The sequence below is a fragment of the Dermacentor silvarum genome, chromosome 2 (assembly GCF_013339745.2).
Source record: "Dermacentor silvarum isolate Dsil-2018 chromosome 2, BIME_Dsil_1.4, whole genome shotgun sequence".
In the NCBI taxonomy this organism is placed as follows: Eukaryota; Metazoa; Arthropoda; class Arachnida; order Ixodida; family Ixodidae; genus Dermacentor; species Dermacentor silvarum.
The window spans coordinates 225,470,715-225,498,399 of NC_051155.1; the positions used below are offsets into that span (position 1 = coordinate 225,470,715).

Here is a 27,685-nt window from a genome sequence, read left to right on the forward strand (position 1 = left end):
ATGACAGTCACACACAAGAGTCAGCGTTCAAACTTTAGGCGGAAAAGTTGGTTCTCATTTAGATGGGTGGTAAGGATAGGTACTCACCGGAATGGGGTACCAGTCCGGTTGAATGTCAAGTTCGTCGTAAACATGTTTTAGGTGCAGTCATCTGGATGAAATGCACCCTTGATGCAACCGGTTCGGCGTTTCGGTCCATCATTCATGTTTTCCACAAACTGTGCACTCCCATCGTGGGTCGATGCAAGTTAATAATGTACCCATTTAGAGAGAACCAGAAAACCGGAATGACGTGACAGTGTGGGGATTGGACTAGCAGCTGGAACCGTAAATAAAAAACTGGTTTTGCCAGTGGAAAGCTGGCCAGGTGGCAACACTAAATGCCATAAATGCCTACACCTATACAAGGAAAGCACTCGTACACATCACTTCAATGTTACAATTCCTGGCACAGCCTAAAATAAAAACACCCGGGAATCACAGCCCGATAAGAAAATGCAACAAGCGATAGTCCTTTCCAAAGACTGCTTTATTATCTTTTTATCTTCTCTCTTCTTCCATGTGAATGGATTTATATCCTTCCAAAAAGGAGCCGGGTAGGACGAAGGTCAACTGGGCGAGGTGTTATATACAGAGGGCAGGGTGGTGACATGGGACAAGGCGCGGCTATAAAAAAAAGGAAGGGGCGGGAGCAGGGGAGGGCAAGAAAGAAACACCAACTCCTAGGAGAGTTTCTTGGCTTTCTGATACAAGGAGTCCACTACACGACCCATACTCTGGATGGTCTCCAGCGCTGCCTCGTAGGTCTTGTCCACAGTGGTGTTCTCAAAGATGATCAGCACACCTGATCCTTGATCAAGGATGCCTGAAGGAGAGAAATAGAATGAGTGAATATGATGCGAGAACAGGGATAAAAACACACACATAACTTAGGTTTCAAATCCTGTACCATACACAGGTTATCCCAGATGTAAAACTAATGAATTTTCGCTGGCAGCTAAAATGGCCACACTTGCTCTCCCACAATATGGCTTCAGCACTTCTGGCGAAACCTAAAGAGCATTGACAAAAGCAACCAAAAGATGAAGACAGGGCTGTATTTAAGAGATAAAAACATGCAGGCTGTTACACTTTCAAATCTCACTATCTGAAAATTTCACTGATAGAAACTAGCAGATGGTGCACTTGACTGATATGCATCCTTGGTTAAAGAAAATAGCTGGCAGACACTCCTTTAAAATTCTATGCATTTGTACAGTGAAAAAAGATAGCTTTCATTAACGGCAGAAATAAGGGCCAACCTTGCTTTCTTGAATCTCGCATCCAAATTATGGCACCAATGACATGACTATGTGACTATCATGTTATAGTAATTTCCAAGCACACCAAGATCCTTTTTGTACAGGAAAGTCTAACATAGTTTCCAGGCTGCACATGTTATTTAATGCAATGCTATCACATTTTTGTTAAGAAGCAAGCCTCTACCACGTTTCTACAAGCGTCACGTGGGACTGGTCTGGGAAACTCATCATCCTGTGAACAAAATTTATATGTTGATATTACATTGTGCTCTGGTGCAGCAAATCTCTGCCGTTTGTAGAATCCACCATTTTGCTATTTCAGAATATTTCAAAATTGTTACATACCTGCACAAATTAGCATAATTTTACGCAGCAGCCAATCCTGTTGCATGCCAATTAAGCCTGTTCCTTTCTTGGTTAAAACCAACACTGCTTCACCAATACCATATGTGGAGCAACCACAAATGCAGCAATTATTCCCTCATATAGAAAGAAGCATACACAGAAATGCATAGCGACTACTGATGCAAAGGTAATCACCAACCAAACAATTAGCTATTAGATGTTTGAGATAAATATACTGAGCCGACCTGCGGTGGATATGAAGCAGACTTCCAGTACTCTGCCATATCCAAAAAATAAGTTAATATCTCAGGCCCAAATAGAACCAATATAATTTATTAAGCTGATCAGAACAGATATTTAGTTGAATGTTTGGGTACAAGCAGAGGCAATGGTGAATCCTGGTCTAGTGGCACCGGACGAAGCCGGGATATATCACTGGACACTGGAAAGGTCACAGTCATTGCAGTGATCGACGACCCCACACATACACCCTGGGCCTGGCAAGGTTAAGGGGTTCATCTAATTACGTGCTGACTGAAGAAGAGCTGACATGCAAGAGCAGCTAGTGGGACCTGCAAATGTCGAGGAAGTGGGATGGCCCACAACCAACAGGTCCTGGCACATCTTATGGTGGCCTCAACTTATGCAATCAGACTGAGGATAACATTAGCCCAGCTAGCCAGACTACAGATTTACCTTAGCCAAAGACTCAAGAAGACCCAAATGAGAGAAATTATAAAACCCGACATGCGACATTAAATTTGTTTCCCACTGTCAGTGTGCCACAAGTGACCTTACCGCTGAATTTCTTGTCCAGGATCATCTGGGACAGTTTCTTCTCCACTTTTTCCTGTTGAACAAAGGAAGTACCAAGTTGTCATCATGCTCTGATGAAGCACACAATGCTCAGCAAGAACTCACACCGCAGGCTTTCATTTACACCTGAGCCACATAGTTAATGTCTACATGTGCAAAGCAAGCTACAGCATACACAAGGAACATGTGCCACATGACTCGAATATCCTATGTGGCCATGACAAAACAGACTCTTAAGTGTGTACACACTCACAGCTCTTAAGTCAATGTTCTAGGATTGTACAACCAGCAACCTGGCTCAGCAATGCATGCGTATGCAGGACCACATGCCAAAATGCAAACTGTGCGCCCCATTACGCTAGAAGAGAGACACTTTGATAGAACCACGGCAAACTGCTTGAGGGGCTAGACACACACACGTTGTAACTCCATTGGTACGCACTGTGGCAGCAGAAAGAGCAATTTGGACACTGCGCAATTACTGCCCTCTTTTGTCTGCATCTCACTTACTCACAAACCTGCGAGCACCTGTGTGTATGCACGCGCGTGCATGTCGATTTGCCTTGTAACATCCAAGAGGTTAAGCCTCCTCTTCTTCTTTGTTATTATTATTATTTAGTATAATTTTTTTTGCAGGGTCTTAAGTGCCAAAACCACAATTTGATTATGAGGCACGCCGTAGTGGGGGACTCCACATTAATTTTGGCCACCTGGGGTTCTTAACGTGCCCCCAATGCACAGTACAAGGGCACCTTTGCATTTCGCCATCGAAATGCAGCCGCCGCGGCCGGGATCAGATCCCGCGACCTTGTGCTTGAGCAAGTGGTTAAGCCTCAAGCACAGCTCAGTTGCCAGGCGGTTGAGCTTGGCAACACTTTCAAACACGAAATACAAGGCGGAGTTAGAGGAATTTCCAATGACTTTCCCGCAGATTATGCACTACGCTATATATGCAAAAGTGCCGTCAATGTCGGTAGAGACATGCAGCCATGTCACTTGAAACGGGCAATCGCCAAACAAAATGGCAACGCCCATGCAAGCCAAGCGTCATGTGGTGGTACTTTACACAATTTAAGTGCAAAGCAAAGTTATATGAGCACTCTTTGGAGTCTGCAAGCCTTGCGCGAGTAGGTAATACGCTGGGTGACATTCTGGAAAATTTAGCTGATGTGGGATTGCAGTTCAGCGACATTTTGTTGGCAAGAGATGAAATGCATTGAATCCCATGGGCATTCGCCAGGGGAATACAAAAATATTTTGTTGTCGCGATAATTTCTTTGTTGCAGGATTTTATGATCGCGGGTTTTGGCAGAAAGCATTATGTACAGACAAAGAAACAACTAGTACACTGCGAAACATGACAATGAGACTTCTATGATCGCACTACAGTCAAATGTATTGTGGCGGCGAAGCCGACTTTCGGGAACCGGCATCATGCAACGCGTCGTGTTTCCGAGCCTCAAAGCAACTGGCGAGAATTACAAAGGTGGAGTCAGCTCCTTTGCTAACAGCGGCTAATTGTTTAAATGAAAAATACCGCACCAAACAGCAAGAAGCTTGGTAGCGAACGTCAAAGTAGCTAGGCCTAGCGCTGCTGCGGTGGTGGCTACGGCTGTCAGTGGATGTGCGTGCGAGAGCGCCGGTTCGAGGCGGCAAGATAATCAAAATGGCGTCAGTGGTGGATTCGGTCAATGCCGTTTTGGGCCTGCAGTCATGGCAAAAGTCCGGAAAATCGAGACCAGTGAAGGCTTTCTGTGTCCGAAATTTCAGACGATCTTATACATTGACTCTATGGCGTAGGTGCCGCGAAGGCGTCCAAATTATGAGACATGTCCGAAAAAATGGCCGTCCGGAAAATCGGTCGATTATTGTCAAATTAGAAGGCCCTTCCAAAGCTGTGACGATCGTATGTCCGCTTGAACGAGGTTTTCGCAAACGAAATCAAAGTCAAAGTAGCGATTTGAGCCACTGCAATCCATAGCTACGCGGCGTGGTCATCCCACGCCTGCACGAGACTGCACGGGATCACCACAATCGCTACCGTTTTCTCTGTGGTGTGTCCGGTCGAAATGGCCACGCCAACGAACAAGCGTAAACATATATTTCGCTCTCTCTCTCTCGAGGAGGAGGAGGAGGCACATGATTTAAGAGGCAGAAAGCGGAAGGAAAAATTTTCACAGTTTCGCCCGAAAGGCCAAGCATCGTTTGCGATAGCAGATTAGTAGACAGCTAACTGAACTAAGGATAGTAGTTTTATCGGCCATATAAACTTGTAAATATTTGCTTACTAACTAAATTACCAAGCACGGTGTCATGTGCGCACAAGTAAACATTAACACATCTCGCTCGATGACCGCGGAAACGCACTGCCAACACACTGGAGTGAGGAGGTGCGGCAATAGCAGCGAGCGAATAGACCTCCATGCCGTCTCTCGTTTCAATGCGAACTAAACATCGAAAGCACAGTGCACACGACTCTACCGGCACTAGTTGCACTTTGCCCACATCGCAGATTGCTTTGAAGATGAGGCCCGCATGGTAGCGCACTTTGTGCACATCACAGATCGCTTTCAAGATATGGCACCCGCCCGGCCGCTGTTAACATGATGTGAACGTCTTGTCTGGGAAAAACGACAATCCGCTAGGCACACTGACTACGGCGACTGCTTTGAAAGTAATGGATCCTTTTGACCTCACCAGAGAGGTTATCAGAGCCCACAACAATGACGCGATGGCTCTTTTAATGGACTGTGAGACTCGTGTAACGCCTTTGCTTGCCGTGAAGCGAAGAAATCCAGGCTGACCGATTTCTGGAAATAAAACTTCCTGTAAGCGCAAGCTTGCCGACTGTCATAAATATGCAGTGAAATTGTAATAATTCAAACCAATTCATTGCAACGGTAGATGTGCTGCAAAATGAGTGTTTTGCAGCCGGGCACACGCGTTGGGTTGGGCGTCGGCCGCAATGTACGAAAGATGCTGTAACAGCGGCGCGAACTGCATTCTCTCGTGAAGTTGACACTTTATTGACCGCCTTCGGTACGTCTCAACCTTTGCCCGTACGCCACCGCGAAGATTTCTCAGACAATGGTTTCGGTTTTGTGCGCGGCTTTGCCATTTGGCATCCATATATACATACTAATTTCGCGTCAACAAAGTTCCACCACAACGAAATTTTTCGAGTGTCCCGTGAATGTCGTGTAGCGGGACTCGACTGTACTTGTGAAGCTTCAGTGGCATTGCCTGAAAAGATTGAAAGGAAGTAAAGTCGAAACCCGCAACAACGAAATTCTCGCGACAACAAAATATTTCCCTATCTCCAGCGAACGCCCATAGGATTCAATGCGTCTCACATTTCTTAACAACGAAATGTTGCTAAACTGCTATCCTGCAACAACAAAAATTGATGGGATGTCTCCCCACATTATCTACTCGCACAAGGTCAGCAGACTCCAAAAATGCACTCAAATGCCTTTGCTTCACACTTAAATTGCATAAAGTACCATCACATTGCGCTTGCATGGGCACCGCCACCTTTGTTTACAAGGACTGCGGCGCCCCATGGGCACTAATTTCACTTCTGTGAGCACTGCCAGAGTCACTGACCGTTGCGAGGGGCACGCTTTGTTCCCTCAAGAGCAAGGTTCTCGACAGTGTCAGTGTCGACGACTCTATTCGCGATGAAGATGTGGTCGTACACAAAGAGTTGACCAATGAGGCCATCGTAATCAGCGTGCGCACGAAACCGACGACACCGAGGACCACGGCACAATTAAGCCACGGGGAGAGGAAATTCAAATGCAACCGGCATCTCAGACTGAGCAATCAACCATTCTAGCTGGAGGAAGTACCATGATTGCATCTTTCAAGCAGCACTTACCGTATTTACTCTGAATTTAACGCGCACTTTTTTTCCGATAAAACGGGTCCAAAAATTGCCTGCGCGTCATAATCGAGTACGACCCTAAATTTGCGCTATCATATCGACATCGGCATTTCAATATGGCCGCCTCCTACGCACTTCGAGCCTAGCTCCCGTAGCTTCGATCATGTGCTGTAATACGTGCACATAGGAATTAGTCTACCAATTTAGTTAAACAGTGAATGTTTACAAGTTTATATGGCCGATAAAACTACAGTCGAATCTCGTTAATTAGAACACGGTTAATTCGAACTGACGCTGTGGTCCCATCAAAGTTATGTGCATTCCAATGGGCAAAAACTCTCGATAATTCGAACGCAAAAGCACTTTCGACGGTTAATTCGAACCTAACCGCGCACCGACAATGCTCTCAGCAGCATGCCAAATCACATGGCGGCCCTCTGACCGGCATTGCTCCGACATAGCCATAAAGCAAAAGCTTAGGAGAGACCTCTCAACGCTGCACGGAGAAGTGAAAAAGATCCGTCTACGCTAACTACAGATGGCCGTTACCCGAAAATTTAGAAGGACCTGGCAGACAGAATTCGTCTGCGAATGTCATGGCCAGTTTCTGCCTGTGCATGGTGAACTCGTACAGCTCTAAGCAAGAGAGCTTGCACGTGAGGACGGCACCGGCCGGCGTGCCTCGCGACACTTTTAAGGCCAGTCGCTCCTGGGTGCAGAAGTTTATGCGTCACGACAGATTCTCGCTTTGCTGAAGGACTTCGATCTGCCAAAAGCTTCTAGCCAAGTATGAGGAAAACCACTGGAGTTTCAATGCTATATTATCAAGATGCATAGGGATCGCAACTACCCCATAGGCCAAATAGGAAATGTGGACAAGACTCCAATCTTTTTGGACATTCCGGCTGGCTATGTTTTGATAAATGCGGTACCAAGGAGGTACGTGAACGAGAAGACCCGAGTAATGGTAATGCTAGCATGCACGGCAGTCAGATTGCATCACTTCGCATTATAATCGTAATATACATTTTCTTCTTTCTTGTAGAGACTGAAAGTACCCCGCTCGCATTATATTCGCAGTCGTGTTTTTTTACATGCAAATACGGTACTAGTTGCGTTGCGAAGGAAGATCTATGCATTTACTACAAGGCAAGCTAACTGAATTTCGACCATTTCCCTATTTGTACGGTGTTATTTCATGATAACGAAATTCTCACAATAGCGAAATTTTTCGGTCTCCCCGCCGATTTCGTTATTGCGGGGTTCAACTGTAATAACAATTCAGTGGCAAACTAAACACTACCCCCAACACATAAAAATCTAGCCAGACATGCACAACTTTCAGAAGCAACACAAACAGACAGTAAACAGCCGCCAGTAAGTTCATTCGCATCATGGCTGGTTTATCACTGTTTCGAGTGCCTTGGGAAGACAGGGCACAGGATCAGCACTACTAAGGGCAGCCAAGACAGCTGCTCGTTGTGAAAGGTGTGTGCACTTACCATGGGCAGCTTGATGGTGCTGGCAATGTGGGATACCTGAACACGTGAGTACGGTTCCACAATTCGGCACAGGTTCTGCTCCAGCATAGTATCGTAGAGAGTGTCTAGGTGCGCCTGTATGATGGGGTCATCCACCAGTTCGTGCTCAAACTTCTTCAGTGCCTGCACATTAATGCAAAAGAAGAGTCAGACGATAAATATTTCCAATCCATAATACTGTACAGTCTATCCAAGCTGCTACAACGGACTGTGATCCAGTGGCCATTATATATAAATATTACGGTCGCGGTATGTTGTGATATGGCAGAACTTCGTATATACCGCCGTAAAGGCCGTAGACGATCGCATATCTATAAAAAAAAAATCGAAGGTAAAATAAAAAAACTATAGATAAACGAGTTTATGTGACAATCGTACAGCCATGTAGCACGGCCTCTTTCTGTCAGCCGTTTTCGAGACGATGGTTGCCGACAAATGGCACTGTCCCAGAACTAGAGCATACATGCACCCGCATAATTAATGTGCATGATTAACGGCTGGCCAGTGCTGCCGTGCCAACCGCCCGCCCCAAGCGTTCCGCTGCCGACGGCTGAAATATTGGGTAGTTTATTTTTCACACAAAACAGTAGCCAATAGAATAAACTCATGCCTTAATTTTATCTTTCGCAACAAGTGACGATCACTGTCAAATCTGTAGCACGAAACAGAGCTGCGGCACCAGGCAAGTTTAACTCTGAGCCCGCGTCTGGGCACTGCTGCACTGCATGTAAGACAGCTTGACCACATCGCGCGGCTCGCTTTTGGACGCCACGAATGGCAGCCGATCTTTTTTGTGCGAATCGATGCGATAAGGAATAAAGCATTATCTTAAACGAAGCGTTTTGTGATCGTCAGCAGTTGTTTTTGAAGCACCGTATGCTTCGACATTGCTTTGAAGCTGGTTAGGCCTAGGAGTTCCCTCGGCACTAGCTTGGCACAATTGTGTGTGGCACTGAGCCGATAGCTGTGGGCAGCGATAGGCCACTTACGTGGTCGACATGAAAACTCTGCCCAGTGGGGCTAACATAGGCAGACCAAACTAAATGAGAAGAATGGCCTGTTGTATCCGAAAGTATGTTGTATGTAAATCCATTGCAACAGGTGTAGACTGTACTTATGCAGGCTTGATGTTCATTCCTTTAAGGGTGCAGCTGATTGTAGAAATCAAGCTTATTGCTGTAAGGGTGATAAAGGGACATTAAAGTAATTTCCTATTTTGAATGTACAGTTGAGCACCTTTATAATGAAGTGCTTCGAAAGTCCAAAATCCTTCGTTACACAGGTCACTTCATTGTAAGGGTCGCACACTGTACCGCTCACAATAGAGCAGGCTAAGCATGTTAAGGGAAAAAGAATAAAAAAAGGAAAAAAAACTTGCACAGTACCAGGCCACTACAAGGATCACAGAGCCCTTCCGACCGACTTTGCATTTAAAGAGGGCCAGCTTCTTGGCCATCAAAATTGCACCTAAAGCAGACGTTATAGCGAACACGTTTCATCACCATAATGGCGCAAATGAACAGATTTGAAGCAGGAAAGGTTGCAGAGTACTGCCAGCATCATAACCGAAACACCAGTCACAAGCACAGCGAAAATGTGTTGATTCAAATAAAAAACAAGTTTTGACTTCGGTCGACTTCTCTATAGATTGTATTGAAATGTAAAGGTACAGGTTTCCGCTAAAATTGCGAGATTTAAAATATTTCTTATAAAATGGTCAATTTTGGCATTATTCAAATTGAACGTGAGGGCTGAATTCAAGCAACAAAACAACTTAAGTTACAATTGAGTAAATACGGTATTCAATACTTCGTTATACAGGTCATTTCGATGTAGAGGCGTTTGATTGCATGTTATAGGCCACATTACATATGTCACTAACGCATTAGTCCACCATCATCTGGAGCTCTATTTAAATCTAACTTCCGAAAGAGAAGATGACTCGATCAGCAATGGTGTGAAGTGCAGTGAGAACACATTTGTGGCTGGTTGATCTTACTTTTGTTGACCACACAAAAATTGATGCTACAGTGTAGACCGCTTATAACGTAAGTCGCCGGAGTCGCAAATATCCTGCACTATAAGCGGTACCGCACTATAACCAAAGCAACGATTTTCAAGGCCCGCACATATGCAAAAAAATGTCACAGTTTCGCCCTAAGGGCGAAGCAATGAATGCGATAGCAACACAGCAATGTCATACGAAGTAAGGTGAGCGGCCTTGGTAGCAATATGAATTGTAGTAAACATGAGCTGATTAAGTAAGCAGGTGTGCTGCGGCGTAAGTAGACCGACATGAAGAGAGACTCGATGACCCCGAGAAGGCGCGTGTGAAACGGTGGTGTTGATGAGAAGCACTTCCCGTGGGCAGCGCGTGCGAAGGGACACACCTGTAGCGCTGCACTGCCGATCCGAGCAGCATTGCATGTGTAGCGTGCGTTGGAAAATGTGGCCCGACTATTACTAACTGAATGAACAAGCGTGGTGTGAGCGCGCACAAACAAACATGAATAGAACACACTGAATGACTGCAGACAACGGCCGTCAAAACTCTGGCAGCAAGCGGATACGCCGCAGCGGCGAAGGTACGTGCAGTCTATCGCTTCAACGGAAACTGAGCGGCGAATGCACGGCGCATAAAGGTCAGAGCCGTGTGGAGATAAGAGACGGTGCAGTCGAACGAACGACGAGCGCGGTTGTTGGCAGTGTAGAAGTGCGCCCCCCCCCCCCCCCTCCCGCTCCCTCCGGCGCTGGCTTCCCGCTTCCTTGCGTGCGCGTGGGAGAGATAAGAGACTGTGCGGACGAGCGACGAGCGCGGTTGTTGGCAGAGAAGTGCCCCCCCCCCCCCCCCCCCCTGCTCCCTCCGGTGCTGGCTTTCAGCTTCCTTGCTTGCGCGTGGGAGATTGAGTGCGTTCGCTCTCCGTGATAGCGCGCGTCCCCGCACGCTTCCGCTGGGGCATACGGCGCGGCAAAGATTTTATCTATACGGAACCTCACGGCGACGGCAGAAATCCGGTTGAAGTGTCCATATAATTGCTATCGCAATAAAATGTGCACATAGCCGCCACGCGTATGCGACAGTCGAGGAATGCGGCTAGAACGTTTGCATTCAAATTACAGTCGAATCTAGTTAATTCGAAATAATTCATGCGGCGGCGCCTCCGACCGGCATTGCTCCGGCACCGCCATAGAGTAAAAGCTTAGGAGAGACCTCTCAATGTCGCGTGCGAACAAAAAAAAAAAAAAAAAGAAAAAATGGTGAAAATTTCACCCTCTCTCAAATGGCAAGGTCACCGATTCTGCGTTGCACCGGAACATGCGTGTACGTGCCGACTGTACCGACGTCAGCCATGCTACCGTAGCCACGTGTAAAAAATGGCAGTGAACCCTTCTTTCTCCTTTATGCTTCCTCTACTTTCCAGTCACGTGTTGACCTTGCACGCTGCAGCTACGGCGCAAAGGGAAGCAGCGGCGCTGTAACAGGCAGGCCAACGAAACTGCCCCACGCCGGAAAACGCCTGCTTCCCGATAACGGCAGAAAACGAAACTTCGGGGAGCGGGCGCCGGGCCGGCTGGAGCGGCAGCGCCTGCAGTGCCCTGCCCAGCGGCGGGCGTGCACGGTGACAGTCGAAAGTGAGGGAGCTACGAGGGAGGGTGAGCCACCGAAGCGGCGGAGTTGCCATGGCGAAATCCGCTTCCCTGCCGCCCTCCTCCCTCACATTCCACGGTCTCCGCGTGCCCTTCGCCGTGCTGTGCCGGCGGCGCCCGCTCCCTGAAGTTTCGTTTACTGCCGTTATCATGAAGCGAGCGTTTGATGGCGTTGGCAGTTTCGCAGCCCTCGCTCGCTCGCGGCCCTCGTTTGAGTCGTGATATTTCACGACTCCCACTCAAGATTCTGGTTTCAGCCTCACTGGCTGTTCGTTCGCACCACGTGCCCTTCTCCTCCACTTCGTCTCTCTTCCTCGAGCACTCCTTGGGGCGCCCGTTTGAGGGGAGCGTTCGCCGTCTCCGCTGACTTCCGTACTCCCAGGCAGCCGCACTGTAACCGGTATTTCATTTCCCGCAACTGCACTATAAGCGATACGTGCATACATGGTGTGCTATGGGAAAATTAACGGGAGTCTGAAAAGACCGCACTATATCCGGTCCTGCACTATAAGCGGTTACGTTATAAGTGGCCTATACTGTATCATGTTTCTTTCACACATGCAATGTTCCTAACTTCAATTTAACAGCAACATGCAGTGTTGTGTTGATTCACCTCAGGAAAGAGTGTTCACATACCTCCTGGAACTCGGCGAGTGAGCGGCGATGGCTGGCCTTGGCAACGCTTTTCATAGCTTCCACCTGGGGCCCCGCATACCGCAGGGCCAGCTTGCCCATGACAATGGACTGCACGTCTTCTGGCAAGTTCAGCATGATCTTGGACAACAGCATGTACTTCAGTGCTATAAGGGCCTGCACAATTAAGAGAAAAGGGCCTCACCATGTTGAATGAATGCAAGAATCCTTGCACACAAGTCAGCGTATACTATTGCAAAAACATGAAAGACCAAATGAACTGTTGACTAATTATAGGAGCACTCCACAACACATCACAGATGACATAGCAAAGGCTAGGCTGTTCATGTCATGTGCACTCCACTACTATCGAAAAGTCCAGCTGATATCTTTGTTATGGAATTTGCCTCCACAGACGGAATGTTTTTTTTTTTTAATAAGCTTTCATGGTGAATGCGGTGCGATGTCATTGCCATTTGCTCTTCACTGGCCACAGATACCAAGCACACAGGGCTGGTATCCTTGAGTGATCACCTTTAAGGACACTTTCGCAAGACTGCATCGGACTTGTTGAAGTAGGCGACTAACAGCATTTCTGGCACTGCGCAGATAGCGAGCTTGGCAAAGCGCCAGAAATGCTGGGGTCGATTACAGCAATGCATTCGGTGCTGAGCTGCACGATATCTCGCCAAGATGATGGTATCTCGAAAAGCTTTTGGCCGAAAATACGGCTCAAGGTCGTAGTGCTGCACGAAACAGTATCCTATTGTAACGTGCAGGCAATTTAGGGACCCATTTTCTCTGAAAAAAGGTGTGCATTAAATTCGGGTAAATGCGGTTTTTTGACCGGCTGAGATACATGCACAGGAAGCACGGTACACGAGCGTTTTTAAGTCCTGCCCTCATCAGAATTCGACCGCAGCAGCTGGGAATCAAACACCCAACCTCGTTCTTAGCAGCACAACACCATAGCAGTGAGCCACCACAACAGGACGTTCTAAACGTCAAGACATGCACACTCATGTGTTTGCTAACTTGCCTTTGGAGAGTCGACCGAGTCGTAGCACTCAAATGCCTCATAGAAGTAGGAGAAAGCCGTCTTGAAATCACGTTCGTCAGCAGCATGCAGCACTCCACTCTGCAAGTCAAGGGCTGCTTGCAACTTGGGGGGACAGTAGATGGCATTGGCTGTTGTGCGAGCACTGGTCAGGGCAGCACGTGCCTTGGGCAGGTTGCTCAGGGCATGGTACACCTTACTCTCAAGCAGTTGCACTTCCACCAGCAGGTTCTTGTCATCCAGCTTCTTCAGCTCCTTTAACAGGCTGCTCCCTGCGTTCAGCACATTTATTGCACATCAATGTGATTGGCTTTGTAAGCAAGTATGTCTCTTCCAGCAACAGTTGGGATGCCACAATGACGCTCTCGGCCAAATGACTTTCGTTGAACTACGGTCAATTAGTTTTGCTACCTTTGCACTTTACCACTGCAGAAAGGCAGCTTCTTATAAATGTTCTTTCATTGACAGCCTTATGGCATTCACATTTATTCCAATGCGCACCTCACACACACACAACACACAAGCACCGACCGACTGACTGTCTGAATGCTGGTATGAGATCAGACTGAGATGGCTAATCACAATACATTCAGCAAAAAAAAAAAAAAAAGTCATGTCAGAATTATACAAAATGATGTCCAGAACTTCCAAAATTAAAAACAGCCCACATAAAAGAAATTATGCTGCAGCTGGCTTAACCCATTAAGGAGATGCTGAAGAGGTTTTAGAATTGGAAGACCTACAGTGGTTCAGAAGGCTGTCACAGTACAATTCAACCCACGCGCCTTGGCGATACCCGTGATGATATCACGATTGTCTTCGTCTTCAGAACCGGTTACCTGACCCGCAGCGTCTCCCGCAGATGCTGCTCGTTGTTTTTGCTAAATTACAGCTATTTGAGGTGAAGTATCGCTTATTAAACTATAATTTTCATATTCAGAGTGTGAAAAACTATAAAAATTTTCTGAAAGCTCACTTAATTTTTTAAAGTGCTTGAATTTCCCTTTAAGGCGCAAGAAAATATAGACGAGCCAAATTTTGTTGATTTTTCGTACCCAATGATCTTTTCACACTAACTACATGGTGAAAGTTTCATGAATATTGCTTTATTATTTCAAACACTACGATGCCTTACTTTATGGGAGCAAAACCGAATGCAGGTCCTCCAAAGTATGTTATAGTTTGGAAACAAAAAAAGCTTGCTTTGATGGTCAAATGAAGCTTTACACAGGCCCACTTTAGCCTTCTGATGGCAAAATTGGCATTTTAGTGGCAATATCTTTTTTTTTTTGTTTGGGAGGTATTTTTACTATTCAAGCGTATGACATGATTTCAGCAGGTAATCAGGAAGGCCTTTGGTGCTGCTTTCCCTGACATGCACGGCGCTTATATAATTGATACAGATGAATGCGTGCTATTTTACGATTCATGCAGGGATACAAAAATAAAGCACATAGCACTTGTTTCAATAGTGCTTGAAACACTCAACATAATGACGACCTCTCTTGTGATGACAGTTGATTTCTTGCATTATAATCTTGTTACATAATTTATTGGGTGACATTTCTGTTCGAAGTTTCTGAACTATCGTGAGATAGGGCACACCTCTGGTTCCCAAATGTGGGTTGCCATATTTTTATTCATAGCTCATCTAATTTGGCATAGGAATATGCATTGTCTTTGTCAGTTTCTGCTTTGTCCCACTTTACAATTTCTAATAAAATCATTCATTAAATATCCTTATTTACAAATTCTCCTTATAAAATATTAACATTTTATTCTCTATTTATGCCTGCAACTGCCTGTAAAAGCTTTGTAACCAGTAAAAAATATTATGCCTGGGTGGAGCGTTGATTGGGCACTCGTGAATTCGAAAAATGCAGAAAGGTATTAGCATCAGGAAAAGACATCGCTACAAAACTGCAGCCCTGTATTCATTTTCGTGCGACGCTACAAAGATGCATTGCATATGCAATGTGATGCATTCATCCCTTAACGGCATTCTTTTCAGAAGCTTACAGAAAAAAAAAATAGTTTTGAGAAGCAAATATACTACGCATGACAAAAATAACTAAGCTCCGCACACTGCAGTACTTGCTCTGTTCAGCACTTCTCCAATTTTGCCGATTAATAGATAAAAGACATCATGCAGCTGAGAAAAAACTACAATGTGGTCCATTCTGACAAGATCATTCTTAGCAAAGCAGCATAGTAAGGGAAACAGTATGTTTATTTTTAAATTGTTCACAAACGAAAATGGTGCTGTGATTTCTAAACTACACTGGGTGTTTAAGGGTAAATAGCAATCTCTCACACACCCTTACAGATGCACACCTGCATGGCATTGTAATGAAGGGATGCCTCTGAAGTTAATCACAACCATTAACAGGGAAGCACAGTGTCCACCCAAGCTGAGGAGCAGTGGTGTCCTATACTGATTACATTCAATGTGCACTTGCAAATGTAGTCATAAAGGCATTCTGGATAGGGTTGTGAACTATTTCTGGTAAGGTGACATATTAGTGCCTTTACCCAGAATGACCATAGGAGCAAGAGCATGAAAGTTCCCGCAATCCACGAGTTTCATGTTAAGGAACATAAGCAAACTAAGATGACAATCAGCTTACCTAACTGAAGAGCTTCAGTGTAGCGTCCGGTGTCATAGTAGAGGGCTATAAGCCGTGCCTGCAAGAAGGTGCCAACACACATCAGCTACAAAAGGGTACTTGCACAACCTGCAGTGCTAAACCACTCTCCAAGGCCAAATACCTCCATGGAGTTTTGTTTTATTGCTACTAGCTATAGTAGTCGCAATAATTCATTAATTAGCATGCTTCCCCTACGCACTCGCACTTTAGTGACAATTCGGTGCAGCACAGCCGAACGGAAACACAAGTCGAGCATGGCAAGCAAATTGCATTGAGATTAAAAAGGTAAACACGAAATCTGGCAAAGACAAGATTGGCAGTAGCCTGCCAATAAACACACACACACACACAAATACTATATGCAATTCAGGCCATAAAAGCAGCCTTTCATGCATTTGGCAAATGGCAAATATATAGTGACACGCTACTGTGCTAACCTCTCGGCATCACGCAATACCAATGCCTGCTAGACCAATATTGGAAGTGCCTGCTGTAAGGACACTAACGGAAGGCCATACCGACTCCTGCTACAGTGAAGTTGGGTTTCTTATTAACAATGTGTGCTGCCTCATTCATGTTATGAGTTTCTCAAAGAAAGAAACAATAAATGCTACAGCAGCATGCAATGCAGTTTTAAATTAGGCACCTGGTGCTTACGCCTCCGTCTAGTGGAGTTACACATGACCAAAGCTGTCATTCAGCTGTAAATGAAAAAATGACTTGCCTGGTCCATTTCTAACTGCAGTGAGGAGTGCAATGAACAAATTAATTTTTTTTTCTGGCAGTCCATAAACAACTGCACCTAACTTTCACCTAATAGCAGATATCGACAGCCTTTGGTATAAAATATAATTGTTAACTACAAAATAGAGAAATATATATATATATATATATATATATATATATATATATTTCTATTTTGTAGTTAACAATTATATATATATATTAAATAAAAGCTTTTCACAGTTACGAACTGTTCAGTGCAAGTGCAAATGCAGCATCTTCTTTCTGGGGTTTTACGTGCCAAAACCAGTTCTGATTATGAGGCACGCCGTAGCGGAGGGCTCCGGATTAAATGCAAATGCAGCAGTGACAATTCTTGTACCTTATAACCGGCAACATTCATGCTTGCATAATATACACATACAAACCTCTACAGTGTGATACCTTGTGGAAAATGGTCAGTGTATGATCTACACACTAAACTTGTCTGCAATACCCACACCTTTAAAAAACCAGAAAAAGGAAAAGAATGCACACGCACCTCTAGGGACTGCCGCAAGAAAGTCCTCTTCTCGTGCTGAGCCCAGTCTATGCACTCCTTGCACAGTTCCACCTGAACAAAGGGCAATTCAGTGTCACCAAATGCATCAGCCCCTTTCCCTCTACACGGTCAAAGACATTTCAGCTACAATTCACAGTACTCAAATTGAACCTTAGTGAGCATTTAAATGAGAAAGCTGACTTCACACTAAAAGCTCATTCAGCCAATTTAGGCACCAATTAAAATGTTAGCCCAATTTATCAGAACTTTTTAGCTGGTTAATTGAATCTGCAGACATACACGAGCTAAACAAGATACTCGTGGTTTTTGTTAATTTTTGTTAATAGGAGTTGAATAAAAATCAAGACAAACTACTGAATGCACAGTTGCTTTTAATATCACATCAGTGACACTTTGCTTGAGCGTACATACATACATCAAGTACATGCTAACTCACACAGGCACGATCACTGCTTTCCCACTGGCTTGAAGTGCAGTGCTCATGGCACGTACACCAACTTAGTCGCAACACTCTCTTGCTACTGTTAAAGCAAGCGAAACGGGAAAATTGGTGGAGACGTTCGCCTGATTTTGTTCACATAACATCAACCAATTAATTGCATTGAGAAAAATTAATTACAATTAAAATATTACTATATGAATTGCAAGGTTAACTGATCAATCGCTCAGCCCTAATCTCAATATACTTGTAACACAACGATATTTACTTTGAGGCATCACCTTTATAAGTACAATTGCAACAGCGGTTGCTGAAGGGTTGCTAAAGAAGACAAAACTCCTGAACAGCAAGGCTCAAGAAGAAAAGATTCAACAGAAAAGGAAGAAGGTCGCTGTTGTGCCTTATGTACATGACCTAACCCATAAGCTAAAGCAGATAGCCGGAAAGGAAGGCGTCACGGTTGCACGTTCAGCACCAAAAAGGCATATTCAATGTGTGTGCGAGTCAACAATGGCCAGAAAAGTAAGCAATGTACAATCAACCACACCAGAAGAAGTACAACCTGCAAGAAAGGGGTGATATATGATATACCTTTATCATGTGGCCGTACACATATAGGACAAACAGGCAGGTGTCTCAATGACAGGACAAGAGAGCATGCAGCATCTTTAGAAGGAATCTCCGTTGGGCATCTCGCTTTTCATCATAGCCAGCATCATTGCACCATACAATTTTACGACATCAAGGTTTTAGAAAAAAGTAAAGAAAAGCTGACGCGCGAAATTTTAGAAGCCATTACCATTGACATAAGCAGGCAATCATGCATCAGTACACCATCGAAACTACTAACAGAAAAATAAAAAAGCTACTTGTGCAAAGATGATATTTCACCCTAAGAGACGAATAACCGGCACGACAAAAAAAAAAGAGCATTGGCTGGCTTGTGCAATAATAAGTGTGGGAAAACAATTTCATTCAGTTGCTAGTCTAGCGTGTGTCATCATCGCTTTCTGTCCGTGTCAGTACATTCTGCTGGAAACCATTTGTGCTATGTGCAACGAGCTCAGGAAAACTATTTTGAAGCACTATTCTACAATTATTCACGCAGTGCCTGAAAAGGTTACACACTAATGGCTTGCACCCCAGCAATGCATCTCAGCCCAATCAGAATTATACCTGCAAGAGAAACGTCTTCCTCTCATTAGTGGCTAAACTTATCAGATTCCTTTTCTAGGCACACTGAAAGTCGTCGTGTGCAAGGGCAATCAAATGCCAGAAGTCTCACCTCAAGACCCGTGCCAGCCTCCATGTCAAGAAACATGTCGACAAGGGCGCGAACCAACTTGGCCGCTTTCGCTTTACTGATCAAGTTAAGGAAAGGGCGTGTCGTCTTGATCAGGTTACCGAGCTCTGAGAAGAAAATGGGAAAGAAAGAAAAAGTGTGAACGTGAGTCCCCTCCATTGGAAACACACTCTGCCAGCCAGAAAACAAACGGGACTATCAAAGCAAAGTAGTTCTTCAAACTCGAGCAACTTTCTTCATTTCAATAGCAAAACTTAAGCATGTGAATTATGTATTATTGCTTAAAGGGATACATATGCACATGCAAATGTCATAGTACACATTTATTTCAGTGCTGGATTGACACACTCACTTAGCTTACCCTCACATGACGCAAGTCCGTTGATGCCAAGGCATCTTTATCATTAGTTTACAGCATCCAACAAGGCATAATCCATTGGTCACATTTAGCAATTAATTCAAAGACCAGCATTGGTTACCTTTAGCTTTGCCCTCCTTGCTGAGCTTCTGGCCAAGGTCCAGGATACTCTGCACTCTGTCTTGTGAATCTTCTTCATCCTCAGTCGACCCCTCAGTGGGTGCTACTTAAATCAACAACAGGCACTGCATCAGGCATAGGCTGCTCCGGTCATACACGAAGAAAATGGTAGGAAGAAGAGTGGGGGATCAGGGCCGGTATGTTGTAGCGATGCCTTTCCGATGCTAATGCCTTTTCGCGCTTTGCGCGCTTGGTCAGTGGTCAGAGCGACGGTCCGCTCACGTTATCAACGGGATCAGCCGGCCGTGAGCGGTGGATGATAAGACTAGTATAGAATAAATCATAACGCATCGCTACAAAATACCGGCCCGGCACGCCAAACAAAGAATTGCAGAATGCCACAATGACAAGGTAAAAATAACAGAGCAAGCAAGAAATTAAAAAAATCAAGCTGCCTAGATTGTCTTGCTCACACTCATCTCGGTGTAGTGTGTGCTTAATCCTAAACCTAAGCTTCATTATTTCACGGTTCGAATTGCATTTCGCCCTTGTCTTATAACGAACCAAAGCCGATTGCTACATCACAGAAATGCTCCTGGGTAGTACAAGCTTTGTTATAGAGCGCTCCCGATAATTTCCATCGCCCGCGGTTCTTTACCGTACGCCGAAACATCAGCAAACTTTTTTTTTTTTTTTTTGCTTGTTTGCATTCCTCCGGCGACCGCATAGAACCGACAACCGAAACCTTGACCTCGTGCCCAGCAGCGGAAGGCCATTCGCTAAGCCACACAGCGACAAATAACCAACCCGCCTGTGCTGACAATTTTGGCCTAAGCGCTGCCAGCAAAGGTACTAAAATACATACACCTGCACCATGTGATATCAATGCATATACTTGCAGTATGTAAGTTACCGTGGTCCATAAGCTCGCGGCAGACAACCATTGTGGAGGAGGGGCCCGCAACAACAAAGACGAATTACGTCTGCTCCCATACAAACCTCAGGCGACAATACCGACAACAAACACGGTTCGGGTGAATGATTGCGCAACCGGTAAACCCCAGAAATAAACATTTGGCGCGGGGGTCGTAGCTGTCGGCGTTGACGTCACCGTGACAGGCACAATCATGACGCCGAGGTGTCAGCGACCGGCGAACCTAGGTTTCGGATCGCTGTAGAGTTCGCACAGAGCTCACGTTTAATATAGTAAACTCAAAAGGCTATCGGACACCGAAGGTAAATTCTTTTAATTTTGCTCGTTGCGGCCGGCTATGCACACGCATGAACGAATCGACGCGAAACTAAAGACACACTGCAAGCTCAGCTCCAGCTATATAAGAAAAATAGAAATACAAACGGCGCGGTCATTCGTAACACGTGCACGGAATACTCTGCCAGTCTCAGTATTTCACACAGCTTTAACGCAGGCTGCGTGATCAAAACACCAGCGGACAGTTGAGATCACGGCAGTTCAGCTGCTTTGTCACTATTCACAATGCGGAGCTAGGTTATAGGCTCCAGCGACCGAACGAAGCTCTGCACGACTAGACTATTTTGAAAAGTAGTTTTTTTTTTAGCTTTTCCCAACTTCAAGAAATATACGTAGACCGAAATAACGCGTTGCAAAAAAACGCAGGCTAAGGGCCACTCACTGGACAGGTTCGCCGGCGGTGCGTTTGACCAGCACTGAAAACAGCAACTCATGCTACCCGCGTGTGTTCGAATGTGCTGACGCCGCGTGCAGTCAGCCTTGTCAAACGTTAATTTGCCCAAGTTTCAATGCAATACATCTTCAGTTGACTTTGTAGCCCATCGAATCGGCGGTGGAGGACGTTAAGACCCCGTAAGCGGCGATCGGCTACAGGAACCGCCGAGCAGGGTGCCCCATACGAACAGACGGGTTAGGCCTACAACCACGGCGATTTACGTCGGTTGAATATAGTTACTGCGATTTAAAACTAAGTAGATAACACGAAAACAAAAGCTAACTGAAATTAAAGAATTTTTTTCCACCTACCTGTCGGTAAGAAAGGAGGCGGGTCCTTATTTTTGTCTAAATTCACCGTCACTCTAGACCTCTCAACAACTGCTGCGGCAGCCATCTTTACATAAACTCTCGCGAAAGTTCGCTGTGTCCGTTAAAACTCGCGAACTCATACCATGCGCGCTTGCAGCGCCGGAAACCGCCGGTGTATAATAAATGTTCAAAACAACGTATTTTCTTTATAAAAATTAGCAGGAAACGTGAAAAAAACTCAACTTAGGACATTTTTTTCAACAGTGTTTTTTTAGTTATTGCACTAAAGTAATTCCTTGCAGTGTCACTATCTGGTCACTATGGTCACTGCATGCGCCCCACACCCACCTGCCGCCTACACCAACGAACATCATCCGTCCACAAGTTCCTTCAACGCAATATCCAGCGCGAAATTCGTTTTTTTTTCGAAGTATTTCACTACCGCAAGCGGGCTTTGGTATCGCGTTCACAATCGCGACTCGTCCGCGTTTTACAGGGCTCCCGTGTTTTACAGGGCTCCGCGAGCATTTTTCACGGATTGCTGACATTCTTTCTGTACGCCAGAGAGTTTCTACTTATGTTTATACTCGTATGTTTATATATGTGCCGACCCTAGCCCTGCTTATTCAACCTTAATCGACCTTAAACCACCTTAATTCAATCATTAATCAGTCATGAATTTACTTTGCTAATCATTATTATTCTATTATACACGGCTGGACATGATTTGGCTCGCTTCTGGCCTTCATTCGGTCACGTCACTTTCTGTACCTCAAACGCTCACCTTGAAACATATCCAACTAAGGGTCCTGCCTTAAAATGTGGACTAGCTGGCGCTCATCACCTGCAATACCACGGGTATACTTCCCACTAATTTTTTTCAGGCCCTGCATTCATTGTATTTAAGTGACTGACACACACATCGAAGCTGTAAATAGCTCCTCTACAAGCTGCTATTCCGATTTTCAGTAAAACAGGCAACGGATCCTAACAATCACGAAAAGTGCGATCGAGAGTGGAAAGCAGAATCTATAATGCTGCATTTCCAATTGAATAACAGTTGACGGCGTGCCATGTGATGGAGTTTCAGCAGAATATTCAGCACTCTGAGGAGAACCCCATTTTTATGCAACGTACAAATTGCCGCAACAAAAACGCTAATGAGCAGGCCGGAAGAATTGAAATAATGCTGCATTAGGGCATGTTTTGATATCAGCAATAAAAAAGGCGCCTTACCTCGCAAACAATACTGGTCCTTGTCGGAACAAAGTTCTTTCGGCCAATGTTGTGCAGCCACTGCTTCTTGCGCAAGCCATCACGCTTTCCTCGCGGTATCGTAAAAACTGCATAACCATCATCACGCTTCTTGCTGCAGTTATATGCGCAGCAGCACGGCATAGCGCGCAGCGACCAACAGCGCGAGAAAAGCGGGCCGAGCGTTGGCGGTGCCGCTGGACGGAGGCGCATCTTCTTCACAATCGCCCCCGCAGAAAAAGAGCCATCCTGGCGACCTAAGATGTTGTTGCCAGAGGGTCATGGTAGGGCTTGAGACGCGCCACGTGGACGAGGTCACGTCCACGCCGGCGCATGTCGTCAGATGGAGAAAGTGGCTCGATGAAAAAATTCACCGGGGACGTTCGCTCCAAGACGCGGTAAGGCCCTTCGTACTTTGGAACGAGTTTTGAGGAAAGGTCTGGAGTTTTGCAAGGAACAGCCAGCCATACAAGAGACCCTGGGGCAAACGTGGGATGGGCAGTGAGTCGGCGCGGCCTTCCTTCTGGCGCTGTTCTTGTGACGTAAAGGTGCGCGCGAGCTGGCGGCACTCTTCGGCTTGTCGGGCAACTTCGTACACAGGTGGGCACTCGGAAGCGTCAGGACGGTATGGAAGGAGACTGTCGATGGTATATGCAATGGCTCCCGTCCATATAGGAGGAAGAAAGTTGAAAATCCCGTAGTAGCTTGTATCGCGGTGTTGTATGCGAATGTTACAAAAGGAAGTATACGCGGTCCCAGTTTCCATGATCAGATGCCACGTACATCGCGATCATATCACCGAGAGTGCGGTTAAACCGTTCCGTGAGCCCGTTAGTTTGCGGATGGTAAGCCGTGCTCGTTCGATGAATAATGTGGCATTCATAAAGCAGAGCTTCGACGACCTCGGAGAGGAAGGCGCGACCTCTATCATTGAGAAGTTCCGAGGTGCGACATGTCGAAGGATGAAGCGATTCAGGACGAACGAGGCTATATCCCGCGCTGTAGCATTCGGTAGAGCAGCAGTTTCGGCGTAGCGTGTCAAATGGTCCACAGCAACTATGATCCACCGATTGCCATCCGGTGTCATGGGAAGCGGGCCGTAGAGGTCAATGCCTACGCGATCGAAGGGTTTGGCAGGGCACGGAAGCGGCTGCAAGGCGCCAGACGCACCTAAAGGTGGTAATTTGCGACGTTGACTGTCAGGACAGCACTGAACAGAGAGAGAGAGAGAGAGAAGTTTAATGATGCCAAATGCAGAGAGGTCGGCCTGAGGTAAATTCCTCTAGCCAGCTGCTCGGCGTTGTGGGAACGGGAAGAGACAAATAAAGAGGGAAGAAAGAGGCGCATGATAGGTGACGATGACGAGAGGAGGATTTACCACATATGGCAAGCAATTTGGCATGCTCAAAGCCTACAGTCAAGGCCCGTACTTTTTAAAAAGTTCAGTAGCGCCTGGATGGCCTTCAACCTCGATTGAGCGTCTGGCCAAGGGCCTAAAATAACTTCCTCCGACAATGGTGGGCTGTCGAGACGCGTAAGGTCATTCTTCAACCTTTGACGCTCTTCCACGTACTTAGGGCAGTCACAAAGCACATGGCCTATAGTTTCATTTACATGGCACAACTCACAGTCTGGAGACTCGGTGCGTCGCATGAGGTGCACGTATCCGCGCGTAAACGCTACCCCCAGCCTTAGTCTGTGCAGAAGACTGGCACAGCTGCGTTGAACTGAACAAACTTTCGTACAAAAGTGTACATTACCCGCCAGTAGCGATGGCTTATACGTTCGTAAGTCTTAAATACTCCGGCATGGCCACATTGAGGATCGGCATGAAAAGAGGCACAGATCTTAAGCTGCGGGGAATGACTAGTAGCCATCTACGGCCTTCGGGAGCGTAGTTGCGTCGGTGGAGCAGCTGATCACGAATGGCGAAATGAACAGCTTGGCGTCGGAGGGATCGAGATACAGGGGTGGTCGATGATCCAGACAGATAGGCGAAGAGAGAAGCGATCCACGGGTCACGGCGTCGTTCGGTGCCAATCGAGTCAAGATCAAGAGATGACAGGGGGTGAGCGCAAGTGGTTCCGCAGGCCGAGTCTGGAGGTAGAGGTGAACGGGACAGGGCGTCTGAGTGTGCTTGAGTCTGCAGCGGTAGACTACGCGAATATCGTACTCCTGGATTCGGAGTGCCCAGCGTGCTAAGCGCCCAGATGGATCTTTTAACGTGGCGAATCAACAAAGCGCCTGGTGATCCATCACTAGATCAAATGGGCGGCCGTATAAGTATGGGCGGAACTTGCCAAGCGCCCATACTAGAGCCAAGCACTCTTTTTCAGTTACGCTGTAATTGGCCTCTGCTTTTGTCAGCGTACGACTCGCATAGGCGACCACGTATTCGGAGTAGCCGGGCTTGCGTTGCGCGAGGACGGCGCCAAGACCGACCCCGCTGGCGTCTGTATGTACCTCAGTTGCAGCTGTCGGGTCGAAATGGCGAAGAATAGGGGGAGAGGTAAGAAGACGACGCAGGGTAGCAAACGCGGCGTCGCATGCAGGGGACCAGGAGGAGAGGTCCGCACCACCGCGTAGGAGCTGGGTCAAGGGCGACATGATCGATGCGAAATTGCGCACAAAGCGCCGGAAATATGAGCACAGGCCCACAAAACTGCGTAGTTCTTTGACGTTAGTAAGCTTCGGGAATTGAGCGACTGCACGAAGTTTCGCAGGGTCCGGTAAAACGCCGTGCTTGGACACGGTGTGGCCTAAGATGGTCAGCTCCCGCGCGGCGAAGCGGCACTTCTTGAGGTTCAGTTGCAGGCCAGCGTTGGTGAGACACGTCAAAACATGTCGAAGGCGAAGTAGGTGGGTCGGAAAGTCAGGCGAGAAAATCACGACATCGTCGAGGTAACGAAGACACATATCGACCACTTGAGGCCACGCAGCGTATTGTCCATGAGTCGTTCAAACGTGGCAGGCGCGTTGCAAAGTCCAAAGGGCATCACGTTAAACTCGTATAGGCCGTCAGGTGTAATAAATGCCGTTTTCTGGCGATCGGCTTCAGCCATTGGTACCTGCCAGTAGTCATGCATGCAGAAAGCAAGTCTAGGGACGAAAAGAATTCCGCGCCCTGAAGACTGTCAAAGGCGTCGTCGATGCGCGTGACCTTATTTAATCGACGGTAGTCAACGCAAAAGCGAATAGACCCGTCCTTCTTGCGAACGAGAACGACAGGAGATGCCCAGGGCACTGTGGGATGGTTGGATAACGCCACGGCTTTATCAGCTTCGGGCATGGCGGCGTTGACACGTTTACAAAGGTCGATGACTTCTTCAATGTAGGTAGTGAAATTTTCACCAGTCTGCTGTGCACGGGCTCGCAAGCGCTGTTCAGCGCGTAGTTTGCGGACAGCAGGTCGACCAAACACTTGAGTGAAAGACGTCTTGAAAGTTGTCGGGATGTCGGCTTCGTGGTTATGGAACCAGAGTTGGGCAACGCCAGTAAGATAAAATATGACGTTGGTCAACTTCGCGACGTCGTCGCACTCGTTATGCGCTCTCACCCGTTCATACGACGTAAACCAGTCCTCCAAGTCCGTATATATATATACCCTTTGCTAACAATTTTCTATTTCTTGCTTCATGGCGAAAGCAATTATATCGACACTCCGGGCAAATTTTCGCTGTTGTCGTCGCCGTGATGTTCCGTATTAAATCCAAAAGCACGTAGCAGTGAGCCGAAAGGGATGGCGGCTTGATTGGCATTATCTTCCCACGCGCTCAATATTCGGGTTAGCTTTAGGTCACGTAATCAAACGCGAATAAGAAGGAGAGCCCACGTCTTCTCCTATGGCCCTGTCGTAGCTGTGAATGACTGTGCGCGGCTGACGCTTATGCGGCCAGCGTGTCATATCTAATTGTTGGTAATAATTGGTGGGTGCAATGATAAAGAGCGAGCAAGGATGGCTGCTAACTTCATGCGCGCTGTCTTCCTTGCCGGGGTGTCTTTCCGCGCCCCTAGTGCTGCAGAGTTAAGCGACAGAGTTCATTGCAGGTCACTGACAGAGGCCGTCTGTATTGGACATAAAAATAGGCAGATAATGATGATGAATCTAATTTTCGGAGTTGTGGTGAATCGCGCAGCTGTACGAACCAAACCGTTCGCCTCTGCTGCCGGCGTTCTTCATAATGCTTGCTTTGTGAAAGAGAGTGCTCGAGATCATCCAGTGAGGTATTTACATGTTTACATGGTCCTTACATCACAATATGCTTGCTATTTTAATTTTAGGCGAATGTTTACTACAATTTATTAGGGCACTGTAACTAATGTATAGACTCGTGTAAGGGCCGCACTTTTCTGTAGCGAATTTGACGGGCCTTTCAAGGGACCGGGCCATTCGACCTCATATTTCCAACTACGAGTATGAAATCCGCCGTAAACATCCGCGATCGCCTCCTGTCGACATCCAGTAGCGACGCGCGAAAGTACGCTGCGCGCGACAATTCGCTGTTGAGCCCGATCAGATTCAGCGCACGGAAGGCGATTGCTTCTCGGTTGGATGTCTTTCTTCTTTTTTAATACTGGCTGTCAAGTTGGGGGTGCGGCCGTTACACGGGTGCGATCCTTACACGGATTTACACGGTAAGAATCTTCCTTCGTGTAATTGTCTTCTACTTCGCTATCACTATATAATACTGCTTCGTACGTCTTCCCGGCCAAATTGCACTCTTTTTTCTTTAGTACTTTGAGTCCGAGTATAAGCGCTGCGGCGCACGACTTCTGGGCTTCTATTTATTCTTATTTCGAGTGTATCCGGCTTCGCATCATTTCGGCTACTGGGTGAATTCTATATACAAGGTGTTTCAGCGAACACATTCAAAAATATTTAAAGGTTGCCTGTGGCAGATAGCACAATTCTAGTTCATGAGCTCGTCTACTCGAAGAGGCGGACATAACCTACGCAAAAAATTGAAATGCATAGTCAACTAATTAACAAAATTAACCAATTAAGTTTTTAGCTAATCACCTTATGGCCCATGT

At 46.4% G+C, this 27,685-nt stretch overlaps 1 protein-coding gene across 5 annotated transcripts; it reads right to left on the minus strand.

The window, feature by feature from the left end:
- Window positions 1–510: 510 nt before the first annotated feature.
- LOC119442765 (26S proteasome non-ATPase regulatory subunit 11) lies at window positions 511–21,543 on the minus strand. 5 transcript variants are annotated; one of them, XM_037707779.2, is made up of 10 exons: window positions 21,398–21,543; window positions 19,382–19,483; window positions 18,885–19,009; window positions 17,140–17,211; window positions 15,855–15,912; window positions 13,210–13,499; window positions 12,174–12,347; window positions 7,851–8,012; window positions 2,445–2,496; window positions 511–865 (listed from the first exon to the last, which is right to left on the minus strand). In XM_037707779.2, exons 1-10 carry the CDS (start codon window positions 21,480–21,482, stop codon window positions 723–725), a joined length of 1,263 nt encoding a protein of 420 aa, XP_037563707.1. In that variant the 5' UTR covers window positions 21,483–21,543; the 3' UTR covers window positions 511–722. The 5 variants fall into 5 exon arrangements, with proteins under 5 accessions (XP_037563707.1, XP_037563706.1, XP_037563708.1 ...); XM_037707778.2 differs by having other exon boundaries at window positions 19,382–19,486; window positions 21,398–21,538; XM_037707780.2 differs by lacking the exon at window positions 21,398–21,543 and adding an exon at window positions 21,033–21,209 and having other exon boundaries at window positions 19,382–19,486.
- Window positions 21,544–27,685: the final 6,142 nt, after the last annotated feature.